The 19,338-nt window shown below is 34.8% G+C and overlaps 3 protein-coding genes across 6 annotated transcripts; all 3 read left to right on the top strand.

Annotated features, from left to right (window-relative positions):
* Positions 1 to 8,265: 8,265 nt before the first annotated feature.
* LOC117904684 (mitochondrial carnitine/acylcarnitine carrier-like protein) lies at positions 8,266 to 13,134 on the top strand. 3 transcript variants are annotated; one of them, XM_034817432.1, is made up of 5 exons: positions 8,267 to 8,376; positions 8,548 to 8,630; positions 8,726 to 8,814; positions 11,362 to 11,753; positions 12,492 to 13,134. In XM_034817432.1, the coding sequence occupies exons 4-5, from the start codon at positions 11,362 to 11,364 to the stop codon at positions 12,988 to 12,990; spliced, it is 891 nt and encodes a 296-aa protein (XP_034673323.1). In that variant the 5' UTR covers positions 8,267 to 8,376; positions 8,548 to 8,630; positions 8,726 to 8,814; the 3' UTR covers positions 12,991 to 13,134. The 3 variants fall into 3 exon arrangements, with proteins under 3 accessions (XP_034673330.1, XP_034673323.1, XP_034673314.1); XM_034817423.1 differs by having other exon boundaries at positions 8,267 to 8,630; XM_034817439.1 differs by lacking the exon at positions 8,726 to 8,814 and having other exon boundaries at positions 8,266 to 8,630.
* A 188-nt stretch (positions 13,135 to 13,322) lies between these two features.
* Positions 13,323 to 16,028, top strand: LOC117904699. 2 transcript variants are annotated; one of them, XM_034817458.1, is made up of 4 exons: positions 13,323 to 13,460; positions 14,498 to 14,641; positions 15,445 to 15,636; positions 15,758 to 16,028. In XM_034817458.1, exons 2-4 carry the CDS (start codon positions 14,498 to 14,500, stop codon positions 15,911 to 15,913), a joined length of 492 nt encoding a protein of 163 aa, XP_034673349.1. In that variant the 5' UTR covers positions 13,323 to 13,460; the 3' UTR covers positions 15,914 to 16,028. The 2 variants fall into 2 exon arrangements, with proteins under 2 accessions (XP_034673349.1, XP_034673341.1); XM_034817450.1 differs by having other exon boundaries at positions 13,323 to 14,405.
* Positions 16,029 to 18,066: 2,038 nt separating this feature from the next.
* On the top strand, positions 18,067 to 18,771 carry LOC117928592 (abscisic acid receptor PYR1). The gene has a single exon (XM_034848512.1). It carries the CDS (start codon positions 18,105 to 18,107, stop codon positions 18,744 to 18,746), a length of 642 nt encoding a protein of 213 aa, XP_034704403.1. The 5' UTR covers positions 18,067 to 18,104; the 3' UTR covers positions 18,747 to 18,771.
* Positions 18,772 to 19,338: the final 567 nt, after the last annotated feature.

Genomic DNA, 19,338 nt, shown 5'->3' with positions numbered 1-19,338 from the left:
AATGGAATTAAAAAAGTATATAAATTTATAATTCACTAATCATGTATTGCTACTATATGTGATTAGTCAAGTTTCTATTACTAAATAGATTTGGTAGTTTCTAAGTCAAGAAGTTTAAGTGCGTTATCAAATGTACTTAAAAAATGAGACTTACCATTGTTTTTTCTATATTTTAGTGGTTACCTTTTTAATCAAACAACCCCAAATTCATTTAATAAAGAGTAAATCGAACTAAGCTATGCTATAATAGTGGGAATGGTCTTATTCTTAGTTTTAGTAGATGAAAAAGCAATCAACCATTGTTTCTTTGAGTTCCATGAGATAGCATTATGACCAAGAAAGATCAATAAACACTTGTAAGCGTCCTACCATTCTTATTCCCAACCTACTTAGCATTTAAAAATGTATGAAGATGGTATGGAGAACTTTTCTAAAGAAAAAGTTAATGAAATGGTGTATCTTTAAGATACCGTAAAATTCACTTAGTTGCAATCCAATGAGTAATATGCAGTTCATGCATTAGTTGAAAGGCTTATGAAAGAAATTTCTAAGCCTTGATATATAGAACTACATAGAGGGAGGGTGATTACGTATTCCAAACACTAAACCCTAAATTAAATTTTTTATTTATTTCTTATTCCATTATGATTAATATGTTATCAATTACATTTACAAGATTTGCATAATAAACATAAAATATAACATGGAAAAACCACTTAATAACCTACTATGCTAAAAAAAAAATCATAGGTGGTCTCTTAACTGTTAAATAATCTACTAAATATGAGAAAAGAGTACATGGTTAATTTTACTCAATCAGATGCACTACTCCTTAGGGTTTAATATAGTTGTTGTGAAACCAAGGTTTGGTTAATCTTGATTTTGATGATAACAAAACAAGGTTTAGAACTAATGATTATATTTCAAGTGTGATTAGGCAAGACGACTTCCAAAGTGGCAATCCAAAGACAAATCAAACCAAGGAGAAATCATGAAGAAGAAGATCACCTCAAAGAGAAGAGTTTTTCAAGACCAAAGCTTCTTAAGATCTCTTTGTAAGGTTGTTGGTGCACTAGGACTTTCATGCATTTCATTCTTTATTTATGCACCAAAATCATCCAAGAGTAATATTGTTTTAAATATCTTAAGAATTGGATGATTTCATGTTTTCAACTAAAACCTTGTGTTAAATGATTTTCAAACTTGTGTTAAAAGGTTTTAAGTTGAAAAAGGTTGAGTGTTGAGCCAAAAGAATGGCTCAACCGGTTCAACCGGTCGACCGGTTGTGCTCGTCCGGTCGAGAACCGGTTGAGGGAGGCCAAAAATTTTCTCTCTCTCCCAGTGGCCTTCTCTTCTCGATCAAGGTTGAACCTCAAGTGGTTGAGGTCCGATCGAGGACCGGTTGAGGCCCAACGGTCACTTTCCCTAACGGCTAGTCAACCGATCGACCCCTAGCTCGACCGGTCGAACCCCCAACGGCTAGTATGACTTTTTTCTTCTATAAAAAGGCTCCAAACTTCATTGTTTCATAAGCAAAACCTTCCCAAATCTTTCTTGATTATATTTGAGCCTTGGAAGAGTATTTTTTAGTGCACCATTATTCCAAAACTTGCATATCTTTAGTGCATCATTCAATCCTAGTTTTTCTTGTATCTTTGAACCTAAAGTTCTATTACTAAGATTTTGAGAGATCATTATTTGTATATCTTTGTGAGGAATTTTCTCAAGTGAGGGGTATCACTTGAGAGGTTGTTCAAGAGAAGGATATCTCTTGAAGAAGTGTAAAGGGTGCTTGGAGCCAAAAGTCCAAGAGAGTGAATTGGAACCATAATCCAATTGTAAAGAGATTGGAAGCTTGGTTGAAGCTTCAAGATAGTGGAACCCTCACTCGGTTAGGAGGTTGAAGAGAGTGGACGTAGGCAAGGAAGTGTCGAACCACTATAAACTCTCATGTTTGCACTCTCTCTTCCCTAACTCTTTTAAATTATATGCAATTGTGTTTATTTTGTTTATTATATATTTGCATATAATTGTCTCTTATTTTTGCATAATATAAATTTGTGAAAAAGAGACCACAACCCTATTTACCCCCCCCCCCCCCCCCCCCCCCCCCTTTAGGGTGATTACCATAGTTTGGATTAGCCTCAAATTCCTAACAGTTGTGTTATACCATTAACACCTACAAGATTTGCATAATAAGCATGCGATATAACATGGACAAACCACTTAATAACCTACCATGTTAAAAAAAAAAAAAAATCATAGGTGGTCTCTTAATTGTTAAATAATCTACTAAATATGATAAAAGAGTGCATGGTTAATTTTACTCAATCAGATGCACTACTCCTTAGGGTCTTATATAGTTGTGTTATACCATTAACACCTGCACTCATTTTTTACATCCTAGATGCAGCACTCCCTCATGCTCTTTAATAGATCCCTTAAAGTCCTTGTCAAAGTTTAAGAAATGCAACTCCTAGATGTTTATTGTAGTCAAAAGGTTCTATCAAGAAAGAAGTTGAAATATTTGGGATAAAGATACAAATTTTAAGAATGATTTGATTCTCTAGGATTTCAGAGTGCACTAATTTTCAGTTACACATATCTATTTATACTTGAAAAACCTAAGAAATTAATTATAGAGAATTTCTCAATTTTGAAACATTCTAAAAACAAGTTTTTAGAGTTAGTGGCAAAGTAGGAAATGAATTTAGAAGGTTGAATGTTTGAACCCCTAAGTAGGGCGTTAACATTCAAAAAGAATGTTTGACCCCATTGGTTGTTTGAATGTTCTCCATTTTCTAGCTTGCTAATTTCATGATTTTCAAACTTTTCTATATCATCTATATCTTAAATTCTTTTCAACCATTCCATAAGCTTTATCAACTTTAAATGAATACATACCTTGAAAAACATTAACTCTAAAAAGGCTCAAAATTAATCTTGAAGTAATCTGGAGTCAAATAGAAGGTAATAAGACCCAATGAAGTATTTGGCATCTAATTAATAAGAAATAGAACAAAATTTCCAACTAGCTTAATATATCAACTACTTATTTACTATGAAAGCAATATAAGGAGGTATAAAAGGTCACTATAACATGGTAGTACTCAATAGCATCAACAAAATTAAAGGCATCGTGTAAGGTTAGTAAAAAAGATTTGGACATCAAGGTTTGGACATCCTTAGCACCAAGCATGGATGTACACTCAAATAAATCATGAATGTACTTTTCTTGAGAGAGATAAAGACCGTTTTAGTGGGAATGACTTCAACACCCAAAAAATAATGAAGACGTCCATAGTCCTTGATGGAAGCTTTGGCTTATGCAAGAAGTTCTTTCAGTTTAATAAAACTGTTACAATATCAATATTATCCTTTAAAAATTGTGTCTTTTGTTTTAACTTCAACTCCAACTAAATTCAAAGATAAGTTATCCTAAACAAGGTCATAAACTTCATCACTAAGAAGACCTTAAAGAATAGCAATGTTCACATCAAATTGTAGAAGGGTCCAATATTACAAAAAAAAAAAAAAAAAAAAAAAAAACAAGACATAAAACAAGGTGAAGTTTTATGAGACTGTTAATAGGATTGAAAGTATTTGTGTAATCAAGACCAAGGCACCAATGAAAGCCCTTTGAAACTAAACAAACATTACAGCTTATAATAAAGCCATCAAAATTTTTATTGATATGTAAAACTCATTTACACCCACTACAATTCTATATAGAGATAGAGGAAAAAACTCTCAAGTTCCATTTCAAATAAGTACATCAAACTACTCAAACATTCTTTTTCGTCATTTAAGATTAACAAAGGTTATAAAAACATAAGTGGGTTCTACAAGTTCAATGACTAGATACTTTATGGCAATGTAGAAAATTTTGTTAGCTAGTGACTACAAATTTTTGTTGTAATAAAATACTAAGGCCTAAATTACATGATGTCCTTGATAAATAATAATAATAATAATAATAATAATAAAATAAAATACCAAAGATAGGATTACTAGAACTTATAGCATCTAAGTCTATATATGTAAAAGACACAAACTATGAAGAAGGAAGACTATTCACAAGTTAAGTGTACACAGTATTGTGCATAAGTTGTTTGCAAAAGACCATGAGCATGAGCAAACCATGCGCAGAAAAGTGTGTGCACATATATGAACCATAAAGAACACTAAGTGTGCATAAAATTTAGTGAGCAAATGTAGTGTGCATAGGCACACTACAATCCAAGTGAAAAAGCAATCAACATGAGCCCAAGTGTGCACACATACCATGCACAAACTACTCAACACAAAAAAAAAAAAAAAAAAAAAAAAAATTCCAAGAGGACCAAGTGAGTGCATGATTGTTCATATGCATAACCCCTTCAACATATGCTCACCACATTATGCATAAACTCAACACTATAGTGACAACATCAATCCTTGAGTAGAGAAACTATGCACATTATAGTGCGTATGCAAACATGGTCAACTTTGAGCACACTTCTAATTTAGTTCCATATCATAGCAAATCACTTCAAAATCCTTTGTTTTCCATTTTTAAGTCTTTTTTGAAAAAAGACATTGTATGTTAGTATTGATATTAGGGTTTACCATGCACCCTATATATACATTCATTTATGCGTTGAGATAAATCATCATTAAGTACATTCATTAATTTCATTTTACTAATTTAATTTAATCCAATTCAATAGAATCTTTCAATTTGTTTATTACTATTATTATTATTCAGGATGGTTAATTCAGTCATGAGTGACTAAGGTCATTCTTATCTAGAGGAGGAGTATGACCCAATGGACGATCTCATGAAGGAGTGCAACCATGTTGAAGAGAGAGAGAGAGAGAAAGGAAAAAGATTAACTCTCTACAAGTCTACCAAAATATGATATCTTTAATTCTTACACTAAGTTAGTGGGTGCTTATCACTAGACTTGATTCATTGATGATAAAATTTGATCAAAACATGTATTTTTTTTATATATATATAAATGAAAAATAACTTGTTTCATCTTTGTGAGAAACACACACTACCCATGACATTAATTTAATGGTAGAAAAATTTATATCATGAGGCAACTTTTAGTTAGTCGCACTATAAAATAATTATGACTATTTGATTTTTTTGTTGATCCATAATTAACTTGAATGTATGATAAATTATAAAAAGTTAAATTATATTCTTCTATAAGGAGACCTTCTCGTCTTTCAAAAGATACATATTTTTACATTTAAACACATGAGAAAAGTTGGAAAGATCTTGTTTCAAGCCTTCAAAGATTTGAAGAACAAGTTCAAAGCATCTTCAATTTGAATCAAGTATTTACCATTCAATCAAAGTTATTCAAGTCAAGGATTAAGCTTAGGCCCAAGATCAAGCCATCGTCTAAATTAAGTTCCTTCAAAGTTAATATTACAAAATAGAACGATGTATATAGATTTTACTCTTAATTTTGAAAATCAATTAAAACCAATTTATTCCATAATTTTTTCTATTTAAAAGAAGTTTATGTGTGAAGATATTTTTTACATAATTGAGATGTTACTAAGAAAATGCATTCTGAAGGAATTTTTTTTGAAAGAAGTGCACTCAAGTTGTAAAATGGAAAATCAAGTTTTCAAATTTTAATTCTTTTCTCCAAATTTGTGTATATTTGCATACTTGTTTCTTTCTCGTACTTTTCTTAGAATTAATTAAAGTCTATACCTAAATTTATGGTTTTACACCCTCATTTTAGGGTTACATAGAGGGAAAAAAAAAACCCACTAGTTTTATGTTTTTCTCATTTCTAGATTAGGTTGAGCCTAAGCTCAATGTGGAAAATTCAACATTTCTGCCAATCTTCATTTAGAATTGGGTTGAATCTACACTCGTGCAAACAATGGTCTAATACCTTTTGGGCACAAATACAGTTTAAATTTGTGTTTCCCTTTTGGGTAGACCTTCCCCAAAACAAATTTGAAATCTACAAATCCCTTTATAGTCATTATTTTTACGATTAATTTCATTCCCCTCGTTTAAGGTTTTAGTTTAGCACATTTAATCCTCACAAGTTTGAAATTTCATCAAATGTCTCTTTTATTTTGAATGAAAATGAAAGTCAGTGAAAATTAGAAATAAAAATTATAAGAAGGTGTTGGTGAAATTTGAAACCAATAAAAACTATGTGTATTTAGCTAAAACCTTAGAGACGATGAATGAAATTAATCTTTATTTTTATAATCTCAATTTTAGATATAGAAAGATTATTTTCATAGTCTCATTTATTTATAGATATCTTTATATGGACATAAATCTTATGGAATATTTAGGCTAAACAATTAAAATATTAAAAATGACCTCATATTTACAATTATAAATGTAATTTTAAATGGATAAAAATAGATTTTCCTTTTTTTCGTTTTTTTAATAAATCTATTAAGGGTATTTTTGTTTTAAAAAAAAGTGTCATTTTCCCTTTCTAAAAAATCGTTGCAATTTTAATTTAGACATAATTTTATTTCTTTTTAATAACATATCCTCTAATTTATTTATATGAGTAATGGGATAATTTTGTTTCCAAATTTTAAAAATTATTCTTTGATTTATTTAGAGCATAGTTTAAGAAATAGTAGGTAAGAGGTTGTGTCCAGGGATTGAAAAATCGGGAAATATCGCCGATATTTCGGAGAAATATCGGATATCGGACGGAAAAATCGACAAAAAATCGGCAAAATCGCCGATATATCGGCGAAATATCAGTGAAGCACCGATAAATCGGAGAAAAATCGCGAGTGGATCTGATGCGCGGAGCAACCGGAGGAGAATTTCAAAATATCGCCGAAAATATCGCCTATTTTTCGGTATTTTTACCGATTTTTCGGAAAATTTCCCGATATTTCCTACCAGTCCGGCCCGCGCACAGGATACAAATCTGGCTCAAAAATCGTGGATTTAGGGTTCGTGAAATTTAAATCCAATGGCACAACAGCAAAGAGACCCTTAAAACAGATCTAGAAAACACAGGGAGCAAAAGAAAAGCACATTTTTTGGTTTTCTTTGGGGGTTTTGAATGGATTTTCTCGGAAATCAAACGAGGATGAATTTTCCCGGAAATCGAATGGGGGATGGATTTTCTTGGGAATCAAACGGGGGTTGCAAAAAAAATAATATCAACGTGATTAGATTAGTACCTGCGAGGATTGAGAGTGGCAGAGGAAAATAGGTATTTTTTAGGAATTCTCTCGGCTGGAGGGCAATTTCAGAAAAAGGATTTCTCTCGGCTGGAGCCTGGAGGGCAACTTGGGCTGGAGGGCAACTTAACTGGGTAGCCCTTTTAATTTTTAGATTTAGTAGAGGTAAAAAAAAAAAAACAAATCATGAGAACAATTTTCCTCTATCCATATAAATAATTATAAATTATCCAATTTTATTTTGATTATTAAATAAATTAATATTAATAAAAAAAAGTTGTTACTATATATTTTTAATAAAATTTTTAAAATTAAATCTCAAATAAAATATTTTAAATAATTTAATTTAATTTTCATTTTAAATATAATAATACATGTTTTAATAAAAGTATTTTAAAAATTTTTAAATAAATATTATCTTCAACAAGTTGAGTCCTCTTTATCTAACAATATAATGAAACCACATCGATCTCTTCCTTAGTATAAGGATTATTGTAATCTCATATGTATTATATTTATGTATAAATTGTTTTTATTCAATAAAATCAAATATTTTTTTAACTCAATTATAACTTTATACACTTTTAAAATTCATATATATTATTTTTAAAATTCAAATATCGAATCTACCAATATATATTTGTTTACGATATTTTTCTTCTTAATTATATATATGTTAATTACACTTACAAGATAACTTTAAAATGTGTATTTTTACTTATTTTATCATTTTTTGAAGTTTTTTCAAGCATTCCTATTAATTTTAAATAATTTTCACTCTATCGATATTTGTGAAAAAATATCCACCGATATTTCTCCGATATTTCCGATATATCCGTAAAATCGAAGTATCGATATATCCGTAAAAACCGATATTTCAATCCTTGGTTGTGTCTAAGCAAACAACAATTAAACCAAAAAAAAAAAGAGTAAATTTTTAGGCGAAAAAATGATTGTGTCTTGTTTAGATTCAGGTAAGTGATCCAATTATTTGAACTCCTAAGAAATAATGAGTTGGCGTGCATTTTCTAATATATAAAAGGATGACTATATAAATGGGGGAAAAGGAATTGTTTGTTAGTGGAGAGTGAGAGGGATCCCAGGAGCGTTGGAGAGGTCGAGAATTGAGATTGATTTTTGGTGTTGAAAGAGTGTGATGGGTGTCCTAGTCTGCAGCCTCTTCTCTCACTGGTTCACATCGCAACCATATCTCCTTTCCCTTCACTTTTGTCCCAATTCAACCTGAGGCTCTGAATCTTCAAAGATTCTTTACATTCATTTCTTTTGATAGTTTATTTAATTCTTATTTATTTTCTATATAAGGGGATAATTGTGAGTTCCCCCTTTCTCTGCTTGCTTCAGAAATCTCAACTTTAGCGATTGTAGGGTGCCCATTCCCTCCTTTCTAAGGGCGGTTGCAATGCCAACTTAGTTCTCACTCTTGGGTATTTTACCATTTTCTCTTAATCTTTCTTTTTCTGTCCCCTTTTTATTATTATTAGATCTGGTTTTCTATTGGTTTTTCTTTTGGGTCTCTCAGTTTGGCCTTTCTGAGTAAAGGGTTTTTGCTGGGTTCAACTCTACGCTTCTTTCCATTGCAACTTCTTGCTGGCGTGAAAGTCGGAACTGGTGAGATTCGGGTTCTATTGAATCGTTTGATTTCGTTTATACTCGGATTTTTAGATTAGTAATGAAGTGGGAATTATTGTATTTGAACTTGCGAATCGTTTGATTTCACCTGGGCTCCATTTGTTTTGGTGTGAATCAACTTGGTGCAGTTCTGGCATTGGAAATGAAATAATCTGTAGGAAAAATATAATTTTGTTTATCTGATTTGAAGTCCAAATCTACTGAAATTTACATTGGGTTTTGGCTGTTTTTTTCTTGGATGTGAATGATAGCTCTTAAAATCAATTATGGGTGGAAATAGATTTTACTGATGTTTGTTGCATCATGAATGAGATGATTTATAAATGCTTTAAAGGAAAGTAGATTTTGAGTGTTTTTTTCTTGGTTATGGAATAGAGCTCTTCGAATCAATTCCGGGTTGAAGTATATTTTCAGATATTTGTTGCATATTATAAATTCTTTAATGGAAAGTATGGTAGTACATATGCAATGAATCCACAGACAACTGTGTAAAGTGTCTTCAAAATATAATGTAGAGAACGGTTATATATTGTCAGAAGTTGTGACTTTCCTTTCTTACTTGATTATTTCTCTAATATGGAAAAATGGAGTCATTTTGTTATTTTTCTTTTAGTGTAGTTGATGGAATAAAGAGAGAGAGAAAGAGAGAGAAATGAAAACCAAAGGAAAAATAGAGGAGAGGGAACATAAGTTATTAGTTTAAGTGAATGGCTGTTTAGTATAGTGTATGACATATGTAGTAGATCCATTGTGGACACAGTAAGAGCTACCTAGGAGAGAATATGGTATTTGGCTCAACTATAGTACAGATTTATAGATATAGCCTTTGGATAGTGAGGAGCCTCTAATGACTGGAGTGCTATCCTGGTGTCTCTCACATACGGTTCTAACAATTTCTAACTCAACTGCATTGCAGGGTAATTAATTTTGTATTGGCCTTTTTTACTAAGTATTTTGTTAAGTGATCTCAATCTTTACATTTTTACATGGAATACTTCTTTCTCACGTAAGGCAATAGATATCCTCAACTGGGGCTTATTCGATGTTGATATGTGCCAATGCAGGGTAGCTCTCATCTTGCCATTAGATTGCCTCATACCAAATTCCGTTTGATTGGTCATAATAAATGGCATTTATAGATTGTAGATTTGACAATAGATATTAGCAATAGGAAATGCATTGTCTGCAGCCAAGTTTTGAATAGTCAACAAAAGATAATTCTATCTCATCTTGATACAATGTGCATCCATATAAAAGTAATTGTTTCTTATGCCCAAATATCGGTAAGCTAATCCCACACACAAAATAATGATTTGGGTATCATCATTTCCTAGGTGCAAAAGCTTTCCATGATATCATGGAATTGAACGAGCATGCTAAGCATCCATATGCTTTATCATTTTAGGAGAGTCCAGTTTCTGTTCCCAGAAATTCTGGTGACCACTGCCACACCACTTCTCCTTGCATATGCCACTTTTCTTCTGGTTTATTAATATTTGCTTTCACTTACAGCACTAATGTCAGAGACCTTGTGTTTCTTGATCCATGCTCATATATCTGATCTCTTTCATAAATTGTTTCTTTTCTTGAATAGTATTAAAGTTCTAGTCAAGTATTTAATTACTTTTCTTGTTTGATTATGTGGAACATAATGTTTGGAGCTATCTTTTGCTGACCCCATATAATTGGAAAGAGGTTGTCTGAGCTGAGTTGAACAATCTTCATTGCCCAAGGAAATCTTTTATTGGGTTCTGTTACATGCTTTGTATTGCCAATTAAGAGAAAAATATATTTGATTTCTTTTGATTGATCTCTGTACATTAATGGATTTTCCTGTTATTGTTTCATTATATTATCATCACCTTTGAAAATGATGTTCAACAATGTTGGAAGTAATAAAAGAACATGATTTAGGACCTTCTTTCATTTTAATGGTCATTATGACAAGTAAAAGAGTTGGTAGGTGATCTGTCATTGATGAATAAGATGGATGCTCAAGTGGAGCTAATGTGGCTATAGTTTTCCTAGTCCCAGAACAAAGTGTTGTGGGGTGTAATGCAAGCATTGGTTGGTGACTGAATTCTTTACAAAGTGACAACAACAGGTGCCGCTTATTCTTGAAGTTTGGTTAGATCCATAAGAAGAAAAGCCTTTAATTTCACAGTTTTTAGTGCTCCATTTGTGGGGCTCTGTTTACATGTTAGGACCTGTTGTGTCCCTCTGTAAGCATCTCAAACACCCTGTGGATATTGCACCACATTGCCCCAATGTTCTTATCCTCATCTCTGAAGCATTCATTCATTTTACTATCATTTCAAAATTGAGAGTGCTGATGGAACAAAACTGTTGTCCTTGATATCTCCGTTGCAAATCCAGAGTTCAATTGGCTATATATCCAGGAAAACAAAGATAACCATGTTTTCTTTAGACAATTCATTATGGTCCATTCAATGATTTGATTTCATATTCCAAAGCTAACTTTCTCCTCTTTTTTTTGGTTTCTTTCTTCCTTTCATATATTCACAGATGGCAGACGTAGCTAAGGACCTAACTGCTGGGACTGTTGGAGGGGCAGCACAGTTGATTGTGGGTCACCCTTTTGATACCATTAAGGTCAAGCTTCAAAGCCAGCCTCCTCCACTCCCTGGCCAACCCCCCAAGTTCTCTGGTGCAATGGATGCTGTCAGGCAGACAGTAGCAGCAGAAGGCCCAAGGGGTTTGTATAAAGGTATGGGGGCACCTCTTGCCACTGTAGCAGCCTTCAATGCTGTACTCTTCTCAGTGAGGGGACAAATGGAGGCATTACTGAGGTCTCAACCTGGTGCCCCACTTACAGTCAACCAGCAGATCGTTGCTGGGGCTGGGGCTGGAGTTGCTGTTTCCTTTCTTGCTTGCCCAACTGAATTGATCAAGTGCAGGTCGGTATTGTGGTGTTATTTTTCCTCTTAAATTGTGACATGAACTTCCAATTGTTTTGCATGCCTGAATTTGACTTTGTTCTTTTTTATCATGGCTACATACAAGTTCAAATTGAATTTAAATTAGTAGTTAGTATTTTGAATGTTATGAATAAGTCCTGGTCTGTGTGAAATTCCCTAATGATTCTAAACGTGGAATATGAAATCCCCCATCACAAATCCCTTAAATCTGATTTCGCAACAACATATTTCAAAATAATGAGATGGTTTATGATTGTTTGGATTTGAAATGAAGAAAGTGGCACTAACACTATCCGTAGAATTTGTAAATGGTTTTTTTATTCTAGTGTGTGCACAACGCACATATATATGTGTATTCTCTAATCCTGTAATCTTATGTGGCAAACATAAAGAAAAGTAAACAGGACAACTTATTATTTGGATTTGAAATGAAGAAGAAAAGTGTCATCCAAGTTGTCCATAAATTTTGTTAATGGGTCATGAAGTGTAACATTACTCAGATCAATATGATAACCTGAATATTTTTATTCCTGAAACTCTTTAACATTCTTGAATTTTTCTTGAAGGTGGTCATCACTCTATCTTGATTGATCCCAAATTCCTATTTGGTGGCAGCAAATAATTACTGAATTTTACTGATGTGTAACTTTGTTATTTTTCATGAGGAATCTACTAATATGTTCAAAGTTACTCCATTGCTTGATATTCTGGGAACAGGCTTCAAGCTCAGAGTGCACTGGCAAGTTCTGGTTCACCTGGAGTGGCAGTGAAGTATGGAGGGCCAATGGATGTGGCGAGGCATGTTATCAAATCAGGTGGTGTGAGGGGTCTTTTCAAGGGCTTGGTGCCAACTATGGCACGTGAAATACCTGGAAACGCTGCAATGTTTGGCGTCTATGAAGCACTGAAGCAATATCTTGCAGGTGGCCCAGACACATCTGGGTTGGGAAGAGGCTCTTTGATTTTGGCTGGAGGCCTGGCTGGAGCTTCCTTCTGGGCTTCTGTCTACCCAACCGATGTGGTCAAGAGTGTAATTCAGGTGGATGATTATAAAAATCCAAAGTTCTCTGGCTCAATTGACGCCTTCAGGAAAACCTTGGCTTCAGAGGGAGTCAAAGGCCTGTACAAGGGGTTCGGACCTGCCATGGCTCGAAGCGTGCCAGCAAATGCAGCATGCTTCTTGGCATATGAGGTGACAAGATCAAGTTTAGGATGATTATCTGCCAACTGGCCAAGATATGAATGAACTGAGTCCATTTGAATAAATCTTAGCCATCAATTACTTATCATTTATCTTGATGCCATTTTTGGGCCATTAAATGACGTCTGTTATCAAAAAATGTCAATCCAACTTTGGCCATGCTATGCTTCAAGATTTCTTTAATTTTCCTTTTGGAGCTTCAAGCATGCTTCCATCAAGCAATGACCAACATTCAGGCATGATGTCTGTAGAAATTTTTCCTTCAAGCTGACTCCTATGTATGTTGCAGAAAGTTCCCAAGGCCAAGCCTTCCTTTGAGGGTGTCCCAAACCAGAAGCACCATTCGCAGAAGGCTGAATCAGTCCAATTTGATGCAGATGGATGAGGAAATTGGGTCAGGGGCCTAGTTTGAGTGAAACTGTTATGGCCCACCTGACTTCGTATGGATACTGTGCACCAGAATAGTGCAGAAGCACTCTCACCAGGTTGGCATAATTCACCAAATGAGGACATTTTGAGTTTCCCCTGGACCCTCTCACCTAGGACACTCAGCAAATATGAGTTCATAAACAAAGATGACTTTGGAAGGAACCAAGGAAAGAAAAAAGGAAGATGCATACACAATAGAAAATGATACGTAGACAAAGGTTATCTTACAATAGAATCCATTCCCAAGCTATTTTCTAACATTTTTCTTTCTTTTCCTCTTCCTTGGCTACCCAAATGAACTTTAGGAATCAAATACTTTTAACCCAATGGTAGCATGACTAGATGTCAGGGTTGATGATATTAGAGGTATAATTTTCTTTAAGACGCTTGATTAGAATTCATGATATGCTATTGTGTAATCCAATGTTGGATAGAGAAACAAACTTTTTTTTTTCTTTTTCCTTAATTCATTCATTCATAAGCCTACTACAAAAGTTCTCTATAATCTAAGTTGTCTATAAACCAAGTTGTGATTGCAATTGGTGTCACTTCCCACTACTATGTATTTTCCCAGATGGGTTTCTTCCCCATTTTTGTGATGCTTTGCTTCAAAGCTGAAAAGCAAGGAGGGGCAGCTTTAAAACTAGAGGAGATGTCAAAATGTAAAATGTGGTTTTGATGAGGTTGCCAAAGCCCAAAACCCGCCAAAGACCTCTCCAGTTTCCACTACCACCTCACCTTACGACTCTGCCACGTGGTGTAACAAACTGTTTGCATGAATCCTAGGTGGTGTGGTTTGGTCAGCCAAGTGGATCCAATCTCTCTGTAACGGTTCAAGTTAAAACGCTTCAACAAACAACATAACCATAACCCTTCTCAACCTTTCCCAATCACCTCAATCTCTCACACCAAAAATTTATGGCAAAAAAATTATGGGTGATAGAAGAAAACCTCTCTCCTGCATGCCTCTTTTTTCTAGGGTGGATCGCTTGGATTCTACTGTCAGTCTCTCTTCTCTTTCTTTTCTTTTCTTTTCTTTTTTTCCTTGTATGGCCGTGGTTTTTAAGATTTGTGTGATTTGGTATAAATGCAGATGAAATACTTAGAGGGAAAGCAAAATTTAATGGAAGAAAAAGGTGAGAAACAATGCATACCGATGGATTTGGCAGTGAGAGAGGCTCAGTTCAAAGGGTCACTGTTAGATCGGATCACTTGGCTCGAACAGCGGCTTCATAAGGTGATCCATGCTTCTATTTTTCTCCAATTTTTTGCTTTTAATATTTTTGTTTCGTTTGGGTTCATTAATCATTTTGTTTCTATTAGACATTAAAAATGAAAATATTTTTAGATATAATTCCAAATTTGCTTTTGCCCCTATCTTAGCATTGTGATCATTTGTAATTTATGTTGCAATTATTTACAAAAACAAATGCCAACCCTCTGTAATCGTCATGAATCCAACGGGCGGAAATGATGTTTCAATGTTTTCTAAAGTAACGCATTTTCAAAACATGTTTGCAAACCCCTTTTTTTCTTCAAAAAACATGATAGGAGAGATTGGCATTCTTCAATGCCGTGGGGATGGTGTTGATATTGATATTGATATCATGCTTCCTCATGGTGTGGAGATGACAACAGTTTCATTAAGCCAAAAAGTTCAGAGCATTTATGATTTGAAAAGTAGTGGCATCTTGAAAGAAAAGAGGAGGAAAAAAAAAAAGAAAAAGTAGTAGAGCCATGGACCCTTGGGTTCCACATAGAATTGATGGGCTTTTCAGCTTTCTAAATTGATGACTGTACATAGCACATGAGGTTTCAGATTCTCTGAAGTCTAGATCGAAGAGATCAACAAAAATATTCTCTCTTTTTTGTATGCATTTAGGCTTCTAAAGGTGCTATTCACAGCATTCTATATTTTATCTATGTGCATGGGGGGGCCTTAGAATAAGGCTGTCACTCGATTTCTTTAATACAGCATCACTGTTAATACATATTTTACTCATTCCATTCTTTGGTATTTGCCAAATCCATATTCTTCAGCTATCCATGCAGCTGGAAACTAGGAGCAAGCAGCAGCCTCATCCCTCACGGATGCAAACAGCTGGGGAAACATCTTCTAGACATGGACCCAAGAAGGAACTTTCTTGTTCATTCCCAGTTTTCAGCACTCGAAACCATAATCATGGCCACAAACAAACCTCCCAATTCCATGTCCCTAGGTTTGAATATCAGGTAATATCTTCAGTTTTCTCCCCCCCCCCCCCCCAAAAAAAAGAAAAAAAAAAAAATTATTACAGTGAACAGTAGATCATACAGTAGAGAACAAGTGTTGATAGTGAGATATTTTTGGTAGGGGAAATCTGATAGAGGGCAACAGAGGCAGAAACACCCAAGTACACTAAAGCAGCAAGTCGGGAAGAAGAATAGGACCAATAAAGAAGATAAGACGAGCAAAAGTGGAAAGAGAATGCCTCCCAATTGGCCTCACTTTAAAATGTTGGGTTGCTAGTCCACCTCACCCTAGCTAATTTCTTTCTTTTCCTTCCCTTTAACTCTTTATTGTTGCTTTCTTAATCCCATACCATATCTCCCGATACTGCAATTTCATTCCCGGCCTTATTCTTTTCCCAAGTTTTTTTCAGTTGTCATATGGTGCTTTCCCAATGGATATTCTGTGCTTTGATGTGGGTGACAGCCCAGACATCCATTCTAAGGACATAATGGTTATTTTACATAAACGACGATCAAATATACTATTAAATTTTATAATTTTATAATTTTATAGACTCCGCACTTACTGAGGTTGCAGTCTTTGTATATATTAATAAAATTTAAATTATTAAACAAATATAAATAAACCAGACCAAAGATGGAGGCTTCACCAATGTTTAACATCATGTCCCCCTCAATTGGACGTTTAACTAAACAATTTACACCCATCTGACATTCTCCTTTTTCTACTTTTTTAACAGGTTCAGGCAAAAGTATGAACAAGAATCCAAAACCCCTTTAACCAAAAAATTAATAAAATATACAAGCCAACATGAATTCATGGACATGATTGCTTGAGAACCCTGTTGGAAGGTTGATGGCCATGTAATTAACTTATATTTTATTTCCTCAGCTTTGTATTAGCTTGGGAGGACACAGTATGACCATTTCAAAATGGACCATGGACCATGGACCATGCCCCAAATGGTCAACTTACGAATTTGGGTGAAAAATAAAATAAGCGCAAGTTGTGACTTGAATTATGGAGATTGCATAGCTGGACCAGCCGTGGAATGATGTGGACACCTTGCTTCTTTTTTCTTTTTTCTTTTTTTTTCTTTCTTTTTTTTTTTAATTTTCTTTCTAGGGGGGAAACCACGCATCCTCCACTTTCTCCTGTCATTTTATTTTGTTTTTTAATTTTCGTTATGTATCATGATTTAGCTGAGATGAGAAGGGATAAAAGATGCTAGTCTCATCAAATGTTTTTCTAGTCACGTAACGTGACAAACGCGGGCAAGTTGCATAAAAACTTTATATTATATTAATGTGATGGCGTTGCAATAATATTATATTATGTTGATGCAATGATGTAAGGGTGTACTGATAATAAAAGAGGTATTAAATTTAAAATTAAAAAAAAAAAAAAAAAAAACTGTTTTATGAAAGCAATCGGGCATGATGAATGGGTCAATTTGATTGAGACGATTTAAGTGCTTCCATCAATGTCATTCAGTGATATTCTTTATCCCCAGCTTTTAATATTATTATGTCCTAGAAATGCTATACTCTCGGATCGATTTAACTTCTATTGACACAAAGGGCTTTTCATCCCTCAGATTTGAAATTGATTAGTCTACTATGTACGAAATTAATTCATATTTTTTAAATAATTATTCCATTTAATGCGGAAAAGATTAATGTGATTGTTGGAGTGGAAATTGGGTTTGGTCAAGGGGAAGATGGGCTGGCTTGAGCCTATCGGTTCTATTTCGGGTTTGGGCTTGGTCTGGAGTGGGCCAATCTTGGATCGGGCACACACCGTATTTCCACTGCGTTGTAAGTTGTAACTTAGCCTGTGCTTGCAACTCCCCCTCCAAAAATGACGTGTCAGACCGATGAGCATGGATAATTAAATTGCCCATGCATGATATTCTAAATTTAATTTTATCATTTGATTTTACCAAGATTAATTTTTTTTTATAGGGAAATTACAATTTCACATTATTTCTATTTAATATTCAACTTCTTTTAAAATAATATAAAGATACCAAACGGAAAAGGAACCTTTAAGAACTCACGGACAATTTTTTACCTACACTAAATTCTCATGAAGATGAAAAAATAAAGAGTGTATTTATTTATTTACTTTTACTTTTACTTTTACTTTTTTAAAAGGAGGTAAAAAATGGAGGTGAGGTAGATTGAGGTGTCAAGCAAGAAGAGAGGAGGGAGGTAGAGAGAACCCAGCTGTCGTCATCACCAAGTTGACACCTTTCCACCATCCCAAAATTATTACTATTTTATTTCCCATTTCCAATTATTTTATTATTTTTTTCTTTTTAACATTTGACACCAAAAAACAATACCCACTCTCATTTCCCATTTTGCCCTCACGCTTCCTCCCAATTTCCCCCCTTATAACCCAGGAAATTGAGAAATACAAAACCTCCTCTCATTTCTCCTCTCCAGCGTCTCTTTTTGCGGCGATGAACAAAGCTGAGACCTCATCAATGGCAGAGGCGGAGTCCGAAGATTCAGAAACAACAACACCCACGACCCACCACCTCACCATCCCACCAGGCCTGACTCAGCCCGAGTTCCAAGAGTTGGCCCACTCCATCAGCGAGTTCCACACCTACCAAGTCGGCCCAGGCCAATGCTCCTCCCTACTCGCTCAACGTGTCCACGCGCCGCTCCCTACTGTCTGGTCCGTCGTCCGTCGCTTCGACAAACCGCAGACCTACAAGCATTTCATCAAGAGCTGCCATGTGGAAGACGGTTTCGAAATGAGAGTGGGATGCCTCAGAGACGTCAACGTCATCTCTGGTCTGCCGGCGGAGACCAGCACGGAGAGATTGGATATACTGGACGACGAGAGGCACGTGACCGGGTTCAGTATCATCGGAGGGGAGCATCGGCTGCGGAACTACCGGTCGGTGACTACGGTGCATGAATATCAGAATCATGGGGGAGAGATCTGGACCGTTGTTTTGGAATCGTACGTGGTGGATATGCCAGAAGGGAACACAGAGGAGGACACGCGTTTGTTCGCCGATACCGTGGTGAAGTTGAATCTGCAGAAGCTGGCGTCGGTGACCGAAGGCATGGCACGGGACCAGGTGATGTGAAAATCCAACTTGTAAAAAAAAAAAATATATGAAAGAGAGAGAGAGAGAGAGAGAAAGAGAGAGAAAAGAAAAAGATCCGGCTGTTTCTTTTTTCTTTTTCTTTTTTCTTTTTTCCTTTTTTTTTTTTTTTTTTTTTCTGGTTTCCTGCTTTAAATGGTTGTGAAATGGTGGAAACACCCTCGGCCTGAGATGCAATGTGATTCCTGGCGGTAATGGAATAGTTTGGAATCATAATAGCATTTGGAGGGCATCTTAGTGGATGAAGTTGTACAGAAACATGCTGGATTGAGGTTATTGGTGTCCCTTTGCTTCCTGTGAAAAAAATTTCTTTGAAATTTTGATATCTGAGATGGAGAATGGCAATTTTGTTTCCGTTATTTGATCGTCCAATATGATAAAAATGATAGATTGGAAGATAGGAAAATGAGGTATTTGTAGTGGGAAAAATCCAAAAATCCAGAGGGGATAAAGGGACCCCATCCAATGTGCTTGGTGATCTTTTTCAATCTCATACAATGAAAGGGGCTGTTGCCACTTGCCTCCACCTCCTTCTACTCTCTCAAATAATACTCCTATTATCATTGTCTTTGTT

This window comes from Vitis riparia, chromosome 2 (assembly GCF_004353265.1).
Source record: "Vitis riparia cultivar Riparia Gloire de Montpellier isolate 1030 chromosome 2, EGFV_Vit.rip_1.0, whole genome shotgun sequence".
In the NCBI taxonomy this organism is placed as follows: Eukaryota; Viridiplantae; Streptophyta; class Magnoliopsida; order Vitales; family Vitaceae; genus Vitis; species Vitis riparia.
The sequence above is the reverse complement of the archived record's forward strand: the minus strand, read 5'-3'. Positions and strand labels throughout refer to the sequence as shown.